This window comes from Pogona vitticeps, chromosome 5 (assembly GCF_051106095.1).
Source record: "Pogona vitticeps strain Pit_001003342236 chromosome 5, PviZW2.1, whole genome shotgun sequence".
In the NCBI taxonomy this organism is placed as follows: Eukaryota; Metazoa; Chordata; class Lepidosauria; order Squamata; family Agamidae; genus Pogona; species Pogona vitticeps.
Genome location: NC_135787.1, coordinates 45,743,942 through 45,762,382, shown reverse-complemented (window position 1 = coordinate 45,762,382; position 18,441 = coordinate 45,743,942). Strand labels below are relative to the sequence as shown.

The 18,441-nt window shown below is 40.1% G+C and overlaps 1 protein-coding gene across 14 annotated transcripts in view; it reads right to left on the bottom strand.

The window, feature by feature from the left end:
- Window positions 1–18,441, bottom strand: part of TRIM2 (tripartite motif containing 2) — a 72,339-nt gene that overhangs the window by 17,234 nt on the left and 36,664 nt on the right. For all 14 annotated transcript variants that reach the window (XM_020781356.3, XM_020781363.3, XM_078394782.1 and 11 more), the window contains exons 3-7: window positions 15,055–15,292; window positions 8,638–8,789; window positions 5,556–5,736; window positions 4,168–4,891; window positions 945–1,048 (exon numbers count right to left, since the gene is read on the bottom strand). In XM_020781356.3, the coding sequence (XP_020637015.1) occupies window positions 945–1,048; window positions 4,168–4,891; window positions 5,556–5,736; window positions 8,638–8,789; window positions 15,055–15,292 (1,399 nt within the window). The remainder of the gene's footprint in view (window positions 1–944; window positions 1,049–4,167; window positions 4,892–5,555; window positions 5,737–8,637; window positions 8,790–15,054; window positions 15,293–18,441) is intronic.

Sequence of the window (18,441 nt, the reverse complement as noted above, 5' to 3'; positions counted from 1 at the left end):
TAGGGAAGCACAGACTATTTGTTGCAGTTGAAAAGGCCTATACAGCGGAACACAGTACACAACACTTTGTGCCCAAAGAAAAGAGAGAAGCATCTTTCTGTTCTAGTGAGTTTGGGAAACAAAATTATTAGGGTAAGATGAATAAGAAAATTCAGTTGGTCAGAAAAGCTGGGAATTGACCTGCAAGTCTCAAGAAGAAACAAACAGACCATATAAATATATATTAGATCATACAATTAAATCATTATTAGAAGCAGAACTCTCTTAAGCCTGTCTGTTTATTCTGACAAGAGCTTGCGTGCGTGTTCCTGCAGCCCTTGAAAATGTGGAAAATATGTGATGTGGTCCTCACGGTGAAAAGTTTGGAGATCCCTGCTTTAAGAAAACATGCATTTGCTTAACACATTATTGTACACTCAGGATCAGCACAACTTGAGATTATATCCCTCAAAACACTTAAAAGTGCTTTTCACTTTAATTTATTTAGACCAAAGTTGGGATACAGATGTAAATAGATAAAAAAATGAAAAAGTGTTTGAACCATCCTTTGACATGTTAGATAGAAGTAATTCTGGTTTTAATAGTTTTAGTTTTACTGTATCGTGTTTTATTATTTTAAACCTCCTGGAGTAGTGTTTCAGCACTAATGGGGAGCGGTATACAAATTTAAGTAATACATACATACATACATACATACATACATACATACATACATACATACATACATACATACATACATACATACATACATACATACATACATACATACATACATACATACATACATACATACATACATACATACATAAGCAGCAGCATCCCTTTTACATCCTTTAAATTCATAGTTCAAATAATATGTCTTGTTTGTGTGTGTGATCAGTCTTGTGTTTCCATGAATATCTGTCATCTGAAAACCACCAGTGACAGCAACAAGATAATCATACCTGTACACACTGATTATTGCTGTCTGCTATTAATATTTTCCCATTTGTAGATGCAGCTACTCCCTGAAGATTTGTAAACTCTCCTTTGTTTCTCCCTTTGGTACCTAAAGGAAACAAGAAATGCAACCCAGACTGAGGAGAAAGTTAAATAGTGCAAAAATCCCAAACTTTAAGGCCCAAGGAACAGCCTCAGATTTGTAATACACTCTATATAAATATGAAACCAAGAAATGCTACATTAAATGAATACAGTGGTGCCTCGACTTAACACCGTCCCTACTTATGACCATTTTGAGCTATGACCAGCTCCAGCTGCAAAATTTTGCTTCTACTTGCGCCTTTTACAAACAGAAAAAGGCGGGGGGGGGGAGAAAAAGGCAGGCAATTCAAATTTCTAACTGTAGGTGGTGAGGAGGCTGCTTCTTTGTAGCTCTTTCGCCCCAGCAGTTAGAGAGAGTGTGATCTGAGCATGTGTTTTGTTTGCAGGGAGGCTTGGAACTGCCTGTTAAGGTAAGGTGCTGTTTTCTGCTTTTTAAAAACTGTTCTAGATGTTTTTGCAGTGTGATTTTAGGCTGTGGAGAGTTATATTTCTGTGCTGTGTTTTGTTTTATCGTGATTTTTTTTTTGGCATCCCAGCTCCGGGGCTTGCTTTGCTGTTTATTTTTTTGTTTGTTTGTTTTCTTTCTTTTTTCAAAGCCCCAGCACCTTCCAACGCAGTTTGCTCTCTCTGTGTGTGTGGTTTGTTTTTTCCAGAATGGATTAATCATGTTCCAATGCATTTCAGTGGGAAACGGTACTTCAACTTATTACCATTTCGAGTTACGTCCATCTTCTGGAACGGATTATGGTCACAAGTTGAGGCACCACTGTACTGATTTAAGTCCGATTGATCCACCCTTTGGTAATAATAGCAGGATTTATTAAAGGCTTCCTTTTGAGAGAGATGCCGTCCTTATGGGCGACTGCAAATTTCCCCATCTCCCAGTCTATGTTGCTGCTAAATCAAGTATATTAGGAGGTGGAGTCATAGCTGAGACAGAAACACCACCCAGCTTATCCACCCAGATCTCAGTAATACTCACCACATCAGCCCCTTCATCTACAAATCAAATCATGGACAGTGTTTATTATGGACTGACCTGGCATTTAGCAGCAGTATCGTAGGAGGACCCCATTCTCCTCCCCTCTCCTGAGATTCACCAGGGCACATTTCTAAGTACAGGATCCGTTGCAAGTGTAAAAGTGCAGCAAGTTAATGTATTTGCATTCCCCAGCAAATATAGCAACAGTTTCAGGGGAAGTCACACAAAACTGCATGACCTGCAGAAGGTATGTTCAATTCCTTTTACACCAGCAGCTACATTAGGGTATTTCTCTGGTCACTACCCTCTCCAGCCTGCAGACACTCCAAGTGCTCAGCTCTACCCTGGCCACCGCACAATTCCTCCTTTTGGACCCTCAGGGCTTCTGGAGGCAATCTCCAGCACACTCAACCCACACCCTTACTGTGGATGATTTGACAGGCCTTTGTATCTCACCTAAGGTCTGTGTTCCCATTCACTTCCTCACATCTGCCCCTATGTCTCCTCAAAGTAGTGACCCCAACTAGCAGGCTCTGCCCTTTTACCCTCCACCTACCAGGAAGGTGAAGGTCCTAGGGTGGAAGGAACAGCTGGTCCTAATCAGCTGAAGTCTTCCAGCTGCCACCAGCATGGTCCCAATTTAGTGGGGAAGCAGTCACCTCACAGGGAAGGTAGGCAGGTGAAAAAGCCTTTCTCCTATGTTTCCCACCAAAGCCTCCAATGAAATGGAAGAGACATTGCCCCATTGTATCTGAAATAGTTAAATGTCCAGTTGTTCTCAGAGTCTAAAGTCTAATCAAACCTACATTGTGTAATGTATTGATTGTCCATGGAAAGCTCTGAGATTTCAAGAGACCTTTTGAAGAACTGCTTTAAATGCCATCTAAAGCTTGAGCTCATCTTCTTTATAAAGGTTCTCCCCCTTTGTTAAGAACCAGATAATCGCCTGTCTTATACGTACTTATACGTGGTAAATCTCTGCAATCAAAGGTTCTTTTTTTAACCTTTCGGACAATCTTCTGTAGTTGAAAGTTGCAAAAAATATATATACCCCTCCAATCATTTCTGGAAAATAAGCTTAAATCTCCCCCTCTTTGGTGTCCTTCCCTTATATGGACATAGCTAAGCTAAATTATCTGAAATTACTCATGTGTTCTTTGTGTCTCCCCTGGACAGGCAAGAATCTATTGGGCAGACAACAGTCTATCCTCTGAGAGGCGAGAACTGAGGTCCCAGAGGCAGATGATTGTTTTAGTATATTTGAGCTATGCTCTAGAATGGATTTAGTCACTGAACATGGAGGTGGGATCTGCAGACCTGTCGGTAGAGGCATATATCCCAAAACAAGTGCTATCATGTTATTTTCACTATTTAGTAAATTATATCTACAGTTGGAGGGAAAAGACCTTCATTAGTAAAGTTTTAATCTGTATATTGTTTTCCTTCTCAGCGAGATGCTCCAGTCCTTGAACAGTAACCATGGGTGACCAATAACTGTTTGCAAACAGATCATTGATTTGTAGCAACACTAAATTCAGATCACTGTCTATAAACTAGTTGCATTTGCTGTTTGTGTCATAAACCATTGACAAGTCCTCCAATATCTGAAAAAAGAAATACCTTAAAAAATAATCTTTTCTACTATTCTTCTCAGCAGTGTAATTTTCAAAAATGCTGCCTCAGAGGTTCTGGATTCCATAAATAATGTACATAGGGTCAATTTTCCATTCTTACATCTGCATACAGTTAAAGAGTTCTTAATCACCTATCTAAGTAGTCTGGCATAAGGGAACCATTAGGCTGAAAATCTGTAACTGAGACCCCTTAATATTTTTCACCTACAGTTAATTAATCTGAAAAACCTTCATTGTGTGGAAAGTTCTACAATACTTTAATTGGAACAATTTCAAGTTCCTTGTTGGCATTTGTTCTGAAATAAGGCAATATTAAGTGTATTTTGCAGGGTGGATTTGATTAAAATCATGATTTATGAAAAAACCAAAATTTTTTAAAATTGTGATTTAAATCATGATTTAAATCAATTTGATTTTTTTAAAAAAGTTATTGATTTATAACCACCCTGATTGTTTGCAACCAGACAGTGAATTCTTACAAATTTGCAAGAGAAATCTCCTTCTTACCTACTCTGAAGATCAGATCATCTTCAATCGGGTTCTCTTTTCTTTTGCCAGTGCTATACATGCTAGCTGGCCTTTTTACAGCTTTCTGTTTCACGTGGCCACTGCCTGGAGACTTAACACGCCTTTTAACTCCTTCAGTGGTGGGGGACACATCTGCTGATCTGATCACCTTAAGTTTGAATGGGCTGCCCCTAATATGCTGATCATAGAGTCTCAATGAAAGCGTGAAGTCCCCTTCTTTCTGAACAGTGTACAAAAATTCGTAAGTGCCGTTTTTATTGTCAAGTATTTCTCCATCTGCCACACTCCCATCAGGTGTGCTCAGCTCTGCGGTGAGGTAAGCATTCCCAGTTTTGCAGAGCTCGCCATCCTTGTCCTTCGTAGTGATTGTGACTGACATGGGCTGCCCTATTACTGTCTGCTTCAGTCCTTCACCTGTCGCCACCGTTTCGGAAGCTACTGCATTTGTGGTTAAAATAGTACCCAGATTATGAATGGACTTCTTTAGCCCATCTGTTTCCACTATGAAATCTAGCTGATCATTTTCACGGGGCTGCAATGGGAAATCTCGGATAGCCAATTCATTCAGCTTGTCACTCATTTGCTTCTTAACAAGTAGGACTTCTGTTTCAGTTCCATGGTTGAGTGCCTGGGCTGTAAAATTGCTGCAGCTTTTAATATTTTCCTGCCCTTCCAGTAGGGTATCAAGCTGATTCTGTAAGACCTAGACAGAGAAGAATACACCATGGTCACGTCATGCTAGATCTAGCAATAAAGGAAGCAGCAAGTTTCCATATGCCATGGGATATATCTAGTCACAATCCTAGAGGTTGGTTCTCTTTTCTCCCTCTTTATTACTATCTACACTGATGCCATTCAGCCTTGCTACACAACATGGTGAGATCAGAGACTGAGGAGGCAAGTTCAGAAGCAGGTTCAGCATGCACAGCCTCATCCCCCTCCCTGCTTATAAACAGGTCTAATAATAAATATGGAGTCTTAGATTCTCACCCATCCCCTGCCATGTTGGAAAACTGGAAGGAGCCTCATGACGCAGTGGTCAAACTGCAGTATGGCAGCCAAGAATGTCATAACCCAACTTCAATCTCGACAGACTCAGCTAGCCAGCCATAATGTTTCAAATAGAAGAAAAATGAATTCATAACATAAAAACAAATGGGAACATTCATCCAGATATATATACCACGTGACAGCAATTCAGTATAACAAAGGTATGGAAAGTATTGTTAGAATAGGGGAACAGTTCCCTGGTGCAACTGTGGCATTAGCTAAAGAAGTTGAGATTTTAGCCATGTAAATCCTGCTATCATTGTGTACTCATTAGTTAAAAACCAATACAACTTAATACAATGAGCAAGGGATCTTACTTTATGCTTAAGACCATAATTCACTTCCAGTTCCATAAGTAACACACTCTTGCGGACATTTAAAGTCTTCTGGAGTTCATCAAATGTGGAATGAATTTCATCTACAATGCTGGTCTTTTGGTTGGTCAGCTGATGTATAATTTCAGATATGAAATGAAGTGCAGAATCTATTTCAGGAAGCCTGTTGGAAAATATAGGGAATTCTGATTCAAACAGTATTGCCACCCTTCTACCTTCTAAAGGACTCTTGTAGAACCACTTTAATATGTTGGACAAGGACTCGGGAGACCAGGGTCCAAATATGCATTCAGCCATGAAATTCACTGGCTGACCTCAGGCTTGTCACACATTCCCACTTAACATACTTCACAAGCTGGTTGTGAAAATAAAGTGAGAAGGAGGAGGGCCATGTACATTATCTTGATATTACTGGAAGAAAGACTGGATATGAATGTAATAATGAACATCATAAAGTCATATGATATAGTATTGTTATACTATGGAATTTTTATTTTAGTGAATAAACTTTTTAAATGTATAAATACCATTCAGATTCCAGCAACAACTGCATGATTCCTCCCACCCTCTTTTTTATTTAGGCACCAAGTCTTTATTTAGGGACTTCTTATATTATAAGGGGATTTCACAGATAATGTTCAACTAATGCTAAACTTAGCTTTATGTGGATAAGAACATGTAATCTATACACTACATATAACACATTCATGGTTCACATGCAAGAACAAATTAAAGATCTGCTGAAGTAAAATAAAAGTCTAGTTTCGCCTTCCTTCCAGCCATGTTGGAGGAAGGAGAGAGGAGGGTGCAAGCTCAGTGCTTTGTGTTACATGGCCTGTAATAAACACAGTCCTCATTGTTTTGACATAGCAATAGGAGGAAATGTGGATCAGGAGCAAATCTATTAAGCACTAAATGCTAAAACATACATACCTTTCTGCTTTCCTAGTTTTGCATGTTCCTAATAGTTTTCATTTTGACTGGGTTTGTGAGCTTTTGGCAGTTATAAATTTTAATGATGGTTAGGCTGTTTCCAGCTTGAGAACCTATCTCATCTCTAGCTTTAAACCTTCAACATCATCAACAACAATATTTATAAAGGAGAAGCAACTAAATTGTGAGAGTAGCCAGCTTGTCTGGCAAGTGCTTATACTGTAGGTTGCAGAAGAGTCTGTCTGGGTCTGCCAATGATTGGCTGATGTGATCCACTGCAGCTGCTAGAGAGCTCTTGATATAAAAGCAAACCTGAACTGCAAAGAGAACAAACCTATCAATTTTGAAAGAAATCAACCCTGAGTGCTCACTGGAAGGACAGATCCTGAAGCTGAGGCTCCAATACTTTGGTCATCTCGTGAGAAGAGAGGACTCCCTGGAAAAGACCCTGATGTTGGGAAAGTGTGGAGGCAAGAGGAGAAGGGAACAACAGAGGACGTGATGGTTGGACAGTGTCACTGAAGCTACCAACATGAATTTGACCCAAATCCGGGAGGCAGTGGAAGACAGGAGGGCCTGGCGTGCTCTGGTCCATGGAGTCACGAAGAGTCGGACACGACTAAACAACTAAACAAGAACAAAATAGAATGTGTTTGTTCTGATATGGTTATCTAGTTCCTGAATCCATTTTATCCTGAATTAACACAGATCCTGAATGCAGGAGTGGTGGCATTTTATCTGTCAGGTTTCGAGCTGTAGGGACATCTTTGCCCATGGCCACCCATGGGAATGTCTCTATGTAGTCGTGCATAAATTAACGTATTGTTGCTGAATTATTTTATTAACATAGTTATGAGACTACAGTGAGTAGACATGCTGCAATAGGTAGCCTAAAAACAAAAATGAATCCTAGAAATGTCTTAGGAAAGAATTATTGTAGTGCAGTGGATAGAGAAATGAAATTGGATTCAGGAGATCTTGATTCAAGTACTTGCTTGGCCATGGAAACTCATTGGTGGTTTGAACTGGTAAAAATACTCCTTAAATCTCATTTCCCTAAAAAAAACTATTAAAGTTCTTAAAAGTAAAAATACATGAATTTTTAAAAAATCTCTTACCTAGCCCTATTAGGGTTGAAATTAGTCAGAAGATTTGGTAGCACATAACACACACAGAAATGTCTAGGACAGCATGAGTTTATGGTTCAGTTTATGTGTTTATAAATCTTCAACGTATTTGCTATAATGTTCTCAACCTGACCTTTCTAGCAGTTTAGAAAACTGGTGAAAGGGGAGAAAGAAACATGACAAAGCCTTAAAAGAATGCAGGCTGCAGAGAAGTACATTGACAGTATTTGTCTTGAAGTTCTTAGATAAAGTCAAATGAAATAATGTAAAACACAGATCTTGATGGTTATATTAGTATGTGACACTAAACTGTAGTTTAGCATCAAGAGGACAAGCCTGTGCAAATCTTAGCTTTGGGAGTTCCCTTTCTTTTCTTCATTAAACAGATAAACAAGAAACAGTTGGGTTCTATTTTAGACTAAATGCAGCTTGTTGTGTCATCTAAACTTGGACAAACTACAGTTATTTGAGATGAGAGGGGAGCAGGAGCCCAACACTTACACAGGATCAGTCCTTGTAGTGCTAAACCATGGTTTTACCATATTCCAGTCAATGTGTCTTAAACCTATAAGTCTCATCCAATTATCTTCTTAGTAAATAAAAAAGAAAGCGTACTGTACTGTAATTAAATAACAATAACAGGGATATGAATCAGGATTGTTGTTTTCCATTGTAGACTGGTGAAAGTTTCAGCAGAGGCATAAAAATAATGTTGCAACTTATACACTTTCTACATCTGTACTATACAAGAAACTGTAGAGATGGGAAGGCAAGTTGTTGTTTTTCCTGTCTCTTCTCCCCCTTCCTCCACCATTACTAAGACCTGCAGCTGGCTGACACTGACATTCAATAATGTCTCCAGCTGCTTTTAAAAGCAGGTTAGAAAAACGACACCTCACTTATATTAGAAACTATGTTTCACTTTTATTTTCAGTATGACATAAACTGCTTCGCCATAGAATGCACTTCTCTAATCTCAGAACATGCATTATAGAGTTTCATACCTTTTGTTGACAGAGTCTAACTGCGCTTGAAGAGAAGCCTTGTGCTGCTCTACGACATCCTTGAGAGGTACTGTGGGGTGTTCTGCATGCTCGCCTTCTGTACATTCCCGGCACATGGCTGTCTCACAAGACTGACAGTAAAATTCCATCAGCTAATTACGGAGAGGAAAAGCATGACCACAGTTAGAACAGCAATATCTCTGATTAAAAGCAAACTGATCCTTAATATGTCATGCCCCTAAACTCACAGCAATGTGACCGCAACACATAAAAAGTTCAGGATGAGGGGGCTTCCCAAAAGTTATTAGGATGTGCTATTATATATTTCAGTGGACTGATGTTTTAAATTGGCCATCAGTCCCTGGAGTTAATAGGTATTTGGTAGTTTGTCTTTCAATTCTAGTAAGTCTAAAAAGCAGACCAAGCAATTCTCCATGCTATATCGGCTGCCTGTTTATTAGACCAAGCTCTCCAAAACAGCTGCAGGTTTATAGATTTTCAGGTACTTCTTAGAACTGCAATCCTATGCATGTCTACTCAGAAGTAAGGCATGTACTTTATTCAATAGGGCTTACAACCAAGAGCAGGTGTACGATTGTAATCTGACATCCTTGTCCACTACACTGAGAGTCACTTTCTTCTGAGTAGATAGCACATACAATTGCATTGTTCATCTCCTATAGTCGCAAAATTTTCATTACAAAATTCAGGGGGGGAAACACCATGATAGTGCACAGTGAATAAATTATTTGTGAAGCTTGTATTTGATAGAATACATGTTTTTGCAACTATATTTCTTTAAATTAACTATTGTAGCAAAAATTATCATACTTCTATAAACACAAAGAAATACAATTCAACGCTGGTGTAATAGAAAGTAGATCCAGACCTCTATGTGATTTGCAATAGATACCAAGGATTTCTAACTCTCAACTGTTTAAGAAAAGCAAAGGAATAGACAAAGGACTCTCCTGAACCCCAACCTCTAATTATACAACTGAGAGAGGAAAAGTTTTGGTGGAAAAAAACTGCCTAAATGTCCCCTCAGAAGACTCCAGGGGGCGCGATTGGCCATATAAAAGCCTTTCGTCCATCTCCCCATCCTGTATTTTAGGCCGAAAACAATGTTTTTAAAGAACTGGAAGCAATCTTCTGTCCACTTCTGCTTCTTAAACTTGGGTGAATGTGGCCCACTGCGGATTTGAAAGGGGGAGGCAAAAAATGGCTCCAAAGTTGCCTACTCCTGGCTTAGGGCAAATACAAATAGATTTGAGATAAAAGGGAGCCGGGTGGTGATTAACAAAATACAAATGCAAGAGCAGGCAAATACTTTTAAGAGAATTTATAGATTCTGGCTTAAAAAAAAAAAACTATGGCATTTCTGGTACTGAGAACAAAACTCAAGATTCAGGAATTTGTAAATTCTAAATGTTCATACTTTGATTCCTGTTGATGGATCGGGGATCTAATAAACAATGTACATCTTGAAAGACTGATGCCTGTTGTGCAAAATTTAAGCATGCTGCTACTACAGGGGCTGTTTTCACCCTTACTTTCATTTCTTATGCTTTAGGAATATTAAGTTACTTCACAAATGCTTGAAGCATTAGTGACTCATTCTGGAATACAAACTGAAAGGCATCAGGTTTGCATATAATGAGGCCCATATTTTTGGCACTCACAAGTTTCACAGAGAATAATCTGTACTGCTTAGGCTGACATTTAGAAGTTTTTATGAGAGGGTGAAAGCATCAGTTATTTTTCAAACCAGGAAAAAGCACATTAAAAGGGATTATACACAGGAGAATTAAAGAGGTCTGAAAACCTCTTACAGATTAATAAAAATACCCCCTAACTGTTTTTTTAATCTAATGAAGGACACCATATTTTCCGGTAATAACATCTTTCCTGCTTGTTTCTTGTCTATGTACAGAAAAAGACCATCATTACAAAAATGTTTTGAAGACCTCATTTGAAAAACAAACAAACCCTAATGTGGCATGGCCCCATTGAAGGTTTTATTGTATACATATACTATCTGAGCCTGGCTGGATAACTCAATGAGTTAGGTAGAAGTTGAAAGTTCAATTCTACACTGTGCCTCTTGAGGAAAAAGCCAGCATGTATGGCCTTGGGCAAACTGTACAGTTCTAGAGTGTCCCAGAAGAAGGGAATGATAAATCACTTCTGAGGACTCTCTACCCAGAAAACACCCAAAAGGGTCACCATAAGTCAGAATTGACTTGACTGCACACAACTACATAGTACAGTACTGTATCTGTATTTCCCTGAGTACTTTAAATGGGTGTTCCACGTTAGGGAGGCATCATGCACTTTCTTTCATGCTCTGGTTTTCTCTTTTTCTCTCTCCCCTCAAACAAATGTTTTGAGCAGTAGTATCTACTAAGTTTACTTCCAGTAGCCCTAAAATATTTTGGAAAGAAAGAGAAAGGGGGGACTTATTTTTTTGTGGCCCCACAAATCTTGACATCATAACAGAACAAGAACTCAATATCAGAAATAACCATGGTAAAAGCAAGGTCTGTTAGCCACATGTGGTTCTGGGACCTTCAGACTGTGTCTCCAAATTCTGCTGACCATTTTTTTTTCTGCATAGCAGAAAAAGGTTGAGAATGGTGATCCATTTTTCAAATACACTATAGATCCTATGCATTGTCTGAGAAAAAAATTACCTCTTTTCTAAACTGAAAATGGACTTCTAACAACTCCAAATATTTTGGCTTTTCTGGTTAGGATCTCAAGACAGAAAACTTGCCAAAGTTGCCCATTCCAGTCTAAAACTAAAATGCTATAGATACAACCACAACCAACCTTGAAGACAGATCATATAGTTTATAAACTGTGAATATGATTTATTGGTTGTCATCCTATTATACTGTCAGTGAACTGCCAGAGAACAGGATTAAAATTCAAAATGGCCTTGACAGATTAGAGTCCTGGGCCAAAACTAACAAAATGAATTTCAACAGGGAGAAATGTAAGGTCCTGCAGATAGGCAGAAAAATGAACTGCACAGATATAGGATGGAAGACACCTAGCTAGACAACAGTACCTGTGAAAGGGATCTAGGAGTCTTGGTAGACCACAAGCTGAACATGAGTCAGCAGTGTGATGCGGCTGCCAAGAAAGCCAATGTGATTCTTGTTGTATCAATAGGGGTATAGTGTCTAGATCAAGGGAAGTGATCTAGTACCACTCTATTCTGCTTTGGTCAGACCTCACCTGGAGTATAGTGTCCAGTTTTGGGCAAGTCAATTCAAAAAGGATGTTGACAACCTGGAACGTGTCCAGAGGAGGGCGACTAAAATGGTTAACGATCTGGAAGCAATGTCCTACAAGGAGCGGCTTAGGAAGTTGGGAATGTTTAGCCTTACAAAAAGAAGGTTGAGAGGAAACATGATAGCCATGTTTAAATATTTGAAAGGATGCCATGTTGAAGAGGGGACAGGTTTGTTTTCCAGGGCCCCAGAGACTAGGACATGGAGCAATAGTTTCAAATTACAGGAAAAAGAGTTTCCATCTGAACATTAGGAAGAACTTCCTGATGCCAGAGCTGTCTGGCAGTGGACTAGGCTGCCTCGGAGTGTGGTGGAGTCCCCTTCTTCAGAGGTTTTTAAGCAGAGGCTGGATGGCCATCTGTGGGGAGTACTTGATGGATGTTCCCACATGGTGGGGGGGTTGGACTGGATGGCCTCAGTGGTCTCTTCCAATTCTATGACTCTATGACTCTGTTTACACATGTGAACTTGCAGTTCAAGAGGTTTACAATAAAAGGGAGGCCCACTGAATGTGGACAAATTATTGAATGTCTTTCAATAGTGAATGATCTTTTTAAAAAAATATTAATTTCAGTGATGCATAAAGAAAAGAAATAAAATGTCAGGGGATGAGGCAACAGAGGGCGATGACTTTATTATGGCCGTGGGCACTTTTGGCAAGTGTAAGAGCCAATATCCTACTGCAATATCCTCTGCGAACACCACAGACCACCCAAAATTGGGGGGTGGGAGAGTGGTGGGGGAACCCACAGAAGTGGCTGAAAGTCATCTCCCAGTTTTGAAAAACTGGTATTTTTGCAGAGTGTTATGTGTTGCACCTATGAGGCAAAATGCTGGAATATAGAATCTTTGTTTAGATACTATGCCGTTTGAGAAGGATTCACAAGAAAAGAACTTTGGCTATCACCTCAAATACACAAAGCTTTTACTTCTTCCAAACTGGCTACTAAGTATATTAACTCTGCCATGTTTATGGATTTTTCCTTGCCAATCACTTCGTTGTGTTCCACTTTTATAAAAAGCTTCTTAATGTGTTGCCAATATTGTTCACTCTACTTCTGGCTCATTCTGAAAGCAACATAGTGCTCACTGATATATCAACAACAAAGCCAACCTGCCAGCTCAAGTGGAATAATGAAATAATTCACTCATATGCTACATTGATTCCTAAGGTCCTTTGTTAGCATCTGTGCTTTATACCAGTTTTTCATTTCCTGTTATTGCTGATTATCATAATGGGACTGATGATGCTGGGGTGGTATAAAGTTGAACCCAGTCCATCTGGATTTTGTTCACATTCTGAATCTGACCTGTTGTTAGAAAGGAATGTTGCCATAGGTCAGACAGAATAATGACCTGGTGGGAAGGAGCTTGTTTTTCCTCTGCAGTACCGTTGTTTGTGTTATTTGCTTGACTGATTTGGAGGTATTTGCTTTGCAGACACTTTCTGGAATACACTTGCTCCACACTTTAAACATATCAGAATCAGCATATTACAATAGACCAGTGATGGAGAACCTTTTTGAGCCCGAGTGTTCAAACTACAACACAAAACCAACTTATTTATTTCAAAGTGCCAACACTGCAATAAAAACTGAATACTGAGGCAAAAATGATGAAATTGAGGCTGTCCTACTTGGGCACATCTTGAAAAGACAGGATTCTCTGGAAAAGATATTAATACTGGGAACAGTGAAGGGCAACAGGAAAAGAGAAAGCTCAAACACGAGATGGACAGACTTCCTAAAGAAACCACAGGCTTGAGTTTACAAAAGCTGAGCAGGGCAGTTGAGGACAGGACATTTTGGAGATTGCTTATTTATATGGTCACCATGAGTCGAAGGCAACCTGGGGTTGAAGAGGGTGGGCTTCAGAACTCGCAGCTCACCACTCCCACCTTTCCTTTTCTTTCTCTGTAGTAGCCCCCTCCCTTTTCTGGTCAGAGGGAAGGATCGATCCCAGAGGAGGAGGAGGAAGCACCAGCAACCCCCTCCCCCCTTCTCTCTGGGAGAAGGATGGTTATGAGCGCTTGGTCTCCGGAGCAGTTAGAACTCTCCTCAGAACTGGAGACGTTGATGCCTCAAGTTCTTCTGAAGCAACTCCGTCTCATGTCTGCCATGGAGGAACACGGGAAGGGGAGCACAGAGCGAAGAAATGGCTCCAAATCAGAGCGAGGCTTGAAGTTGCTAGAAATCCCTGTTGCTACTTTCCCCCTCCTAGGCTCTGCCCCTCCAGCTCAGTCCCTCTTGGAGGCTCCCTCCCCTTAGTTGCTCACACACAAGCAAAAACGGCACTGCTTTTTCTTCACTCTCCCGATTCCTCAGAGGGAAGCAGGCAGCCGCAGCCAGAAATAAGCCAAGAGAAAAAGGGGCATGGCTGAAAGGGAAAGGCAGAAACTCAGGCAACTCACACACACAATGGAATGCAGAGGATCCAGCCAGCAGTGGGGGAGAAACCAAGGCGGGGTCGGTGGTGTCACGAGACTAGGTGAGCCACTAGCCTGAGGGCTCATGTACCCATAGAGAGAGCTCTGCGTGCCAGCTGTGGCACGTGTGCCATAGGTTCGCCATCATTGCAATAGACTCATGATTCAACAAACAGCAAGAGCAATGGAAGAAGAGGTAGAGTTTTGGCCTTTTTGCTCTGGGAACACATTAATTTGTGACAGAACAAAGTCAAAGACATTCCTCTTCCAAATCATAACCAGTTGATCTCACTTACAACTAAAATAGACACACATAGAGTAACTTACTCAGTTATGAATCCCTAACATTTTAGCTTAACACCAACAAATGCCTATTACACATTGCAGTCTTGATTGATTTTATCAATTTTATTGCTTAAGCGCAATATAGTGCAAAATGAAAATGAAACCAAAAGTTTCAATATTGTACTTGCTAAGGGCTAATCAACACACATGGATTCATCTTAATTCATTCTCTTTAACGGGCAATCATTCAATTAGTATTGAATAAAATCTATTGAGCTAATGAAACAAGGAATAAGCAATCTTTAACTCAATAGTCCCCAATTTTAACCACAGAATCCACCTGATTCAATGAGAATGGCTATTTCCCTTTCCTTCTCTTGACCAACTATGGAAGACTATTCCACTTACATTTCCTTCATGATTGGGGCATGAAAGTGGCTTGCCCGCAGCAACAGCTGTGACAGTCTCCAAGATGGAAGACTCCTCAATGTTATTGTCTGGGGTTCGCTGCAGGACATCCATGAGGTTAGTGATGAAGAAGTTGTTCTGAAGTGCAGAAACCCCCTTCTCTGGTAGGATGGATGTCTGGCGGCACACTGGGCAAGAGAGGGTTAAGCTGTGGGCTGGAATGTAATTCTGTAGACACCTAATGAGGATGGCAGAGACACAAGCTAGTGTCAGAACAGAAGAGAAATCTCCTCCAACATAATTTATTAATAGGAGAAAGTAACAGTAATAGTCCATTAGCACCATCTGACACCTTCACATTTTGCAGACTCATGCAGAGAGTAGAAAATGCAACATCAATCTTTTTAAATATTTAAATTCTAAAGAAAGCATCCTCTAGAGTAAATGGTCAGAGACACTCTGAAAGGGAGAAAAGAGGATAAAGACATCAATGCAGGAAAGAAAGAGTAGTGAGAAAATCCTGTTCAATCAAACCACACATACAACACACCATAATATGAGTAGTTTGACATATATGTCCTCTGTACAACTACCACTACCTCCCTATGCAAGGACAAGTCAGGTTTCCTCAGTGGAAAGCGCTGCTTCTACAACAGGAGTGCTGACCCAAGTAGTGCAATGCTGTTTATATAACCAGTGGAACACTCCACTCGTCACAGTAGGATAGTGGCCAAAGCCTGCTGAATATTTCGGGATGTATATTATCTATGCTGCATTGGATTATTTTGAAATTTGTTGTACTGATATTCGCTTCTGAGTAGACATATAAGTGAAAACTGAGTTGTGCATCGTACGCTTGGTCGGCAACCGTCTAGATCAGTAAGAATTATATTTGGGCACAACCACATGGCTTTTAGCCTTGCCTTGTGGTTTTAGCCCCATCCATTGCTAGAATGAACACCCTGAGATTTGGGACTGCCTCACTGGACTGAAAAATGTTCCCTACCCCCACATTAATGCACTTTAGAACAGTCAAAACAATAAAATTAGAAATTCATGAGAGGTATGATAGAGGTATACTCCCCCCGCTACTATACTCACTCATTTCTATTAGCCCATTGTCATTTTTGGCCAAAAACATGGTGGTATTTGTTGGGTTGTGTGTTTTTTTAGTTCACTGTGAAAAACAGCAAAACCTAGGAAAAGAGGTAATAGATGTACATACGAAAAATAACGATGACTCTATTAAAAAGCTCAAAAAGCTTTTAAAAAATTAAACAGTGTGGGGGGGACAAAATATGATAAATCTGTCACAGCCTGAGCTTCAGGTTGCAGCAAATTCCACAAGCAATGTCTAATGGAGAGTCTGACACCAAGGAATTGAGTGCCTTCACATGTAGTTCCATCAGACTGGAGACTAATGAATCCTATTGCCATGAAAACAGTGCTATAATAAATAAGGGCCAGCCCTGCCTATAGACAGAATGATCCAGTTGCCTAAGTCAGGAGATACTGGGAATTTGGAGAAGCAGCAGCAGCAGCAACATCCTTCCAGCCACTCTAACCAGCTACTTCTCCCCTGCCCAAGATGATGGAGAGAACCTGCAAGATACGCAGCACCTACTGCTACTCTCAAGTGAGTTACAGTAGTGGTTCTTCATCTTTCATATTTTACGTTCCACCAATCACTTTTGTCCAGCCCTAGCATGGTGCAAAAGCCTATTTTTTTTCCAAGAACATTTACAAGTTTCCAGGCATTCCATTGTTATTATATATAATTTATAGTAAAATAACTGTGCAGGGGAGAAGAAGCAACAAGTATACAAAGTTACTGCAATGAATGGATAATCCATGATAGGGAGGCATGGTAGATGACAGCATGTCTCATATGCAGTAGAACATGGGGATATAGGGAGAGTGAATTTTTTGTATAAATAATCAGCAGCAACCAAGGGACTTGATAGTCCACATCAACATGTACACACACAGGAACATTTGAAACTGGCTGCTTCTTACCAGTTCATGTTACTAGTCCAACCAGGCCAGTACTGCCTACTCTCCCTCTTTCAGAAGTAAGATTGCAGAAGGAGGTCTTTCTTATCCTCTTCAACCAGGTTATTACTGCAGAATATACATGACAAGATATCCTCTACTACAGAATCCATAGTTGTAGTTTTAGGAAAGGTAGCCGTGTTAGTCTGTGCTTAGCAGACAAGTCCACAAAAACTCACATTAAAATATAGCAGTCTTTAAGGTGCCACAGCATTTTTGTCTTCTCTATGTTTTTATCCAATATACAGTGGAAGGGAGCATCTCAAAAAGTCTTGCAGTATACATGAGACACTGAATTAATCTCTTTGGGTCTGTCCTACAGTTTTACCAGTTTTAGCTCAGTGGGTTAGGCATCTGGCTGCGGAGCCAGAGGTTGGGAGCTTGATTCTCCCTTGTGCCTCCTTGAGAGGGCCTGTACTCAGTGATCCACGGGGTCCCTTCCAGTTCTGCAGTTCTAAGAGAGAGTATTATAATTATCATATAACTTAACAATTTAATACAACCAAGTGCATAACGCATTATTATTCATGGCCTTTGCACTGCTTATCAGCCAATCATTGGTCATGAATTAGCTTACAGTACTTCAGGGCCCATCCTTTTGTTGTCTCCCTTTTGCCTATGGTGAGGCATGTGAGTGCATCTGTTACCACAGGCTGTGTTCAACCCTTATTTGGATTTTGGCCACCACTACAAATGCTGAGCATAAGCATGCCAAAAGTTGAAGCTAGAGTTAATAAAGCTCATGGCAACAGAGGCATGGGAGCGTCTTTTAGGCAAACTGGCTTCTAAAATTTGTATAGTGATGCTGGTTCTCTCTCTCTCTCTCTCTCTCTCTCTCTCTCTCTCTCTCACACACACACACACACACACACACACACACACCAAAATCCTAAACAGCGTAATTAGCACATCCACACTAAAAACAAAAAAAAAAATTAAGCAAATGCCTATGGGACATACTTGTTAGAAAGCAAACAGTAAAATCACCAGAAAAAGGCAACTGTGCAAAAATAGCTTAAAGAGCATCTCCACTCTCAGACTGCTTCTTCTTCTTTGGAGCGGGGAAGACTTCTACTGATCTTTCCAAACATGGAAATACATTACAGGAAAAATGTCACCTGTTAAATATCTGTGTATGTTATAGCTGACTGCTAAAGACACAGGAGCCCTGCCAGAACAAAAGACAGCAGCAATATTTCCAGCCAACTACAGCAATGTTGAATACTTTAACCTCTGACAGCAAACTTTTGCTACTATATGTTATGTGCAGACCTATACAGCCTTACTATACCTCAGCAGGACATAGTGTCATTTACAAGAGGGATTGCATGCAGT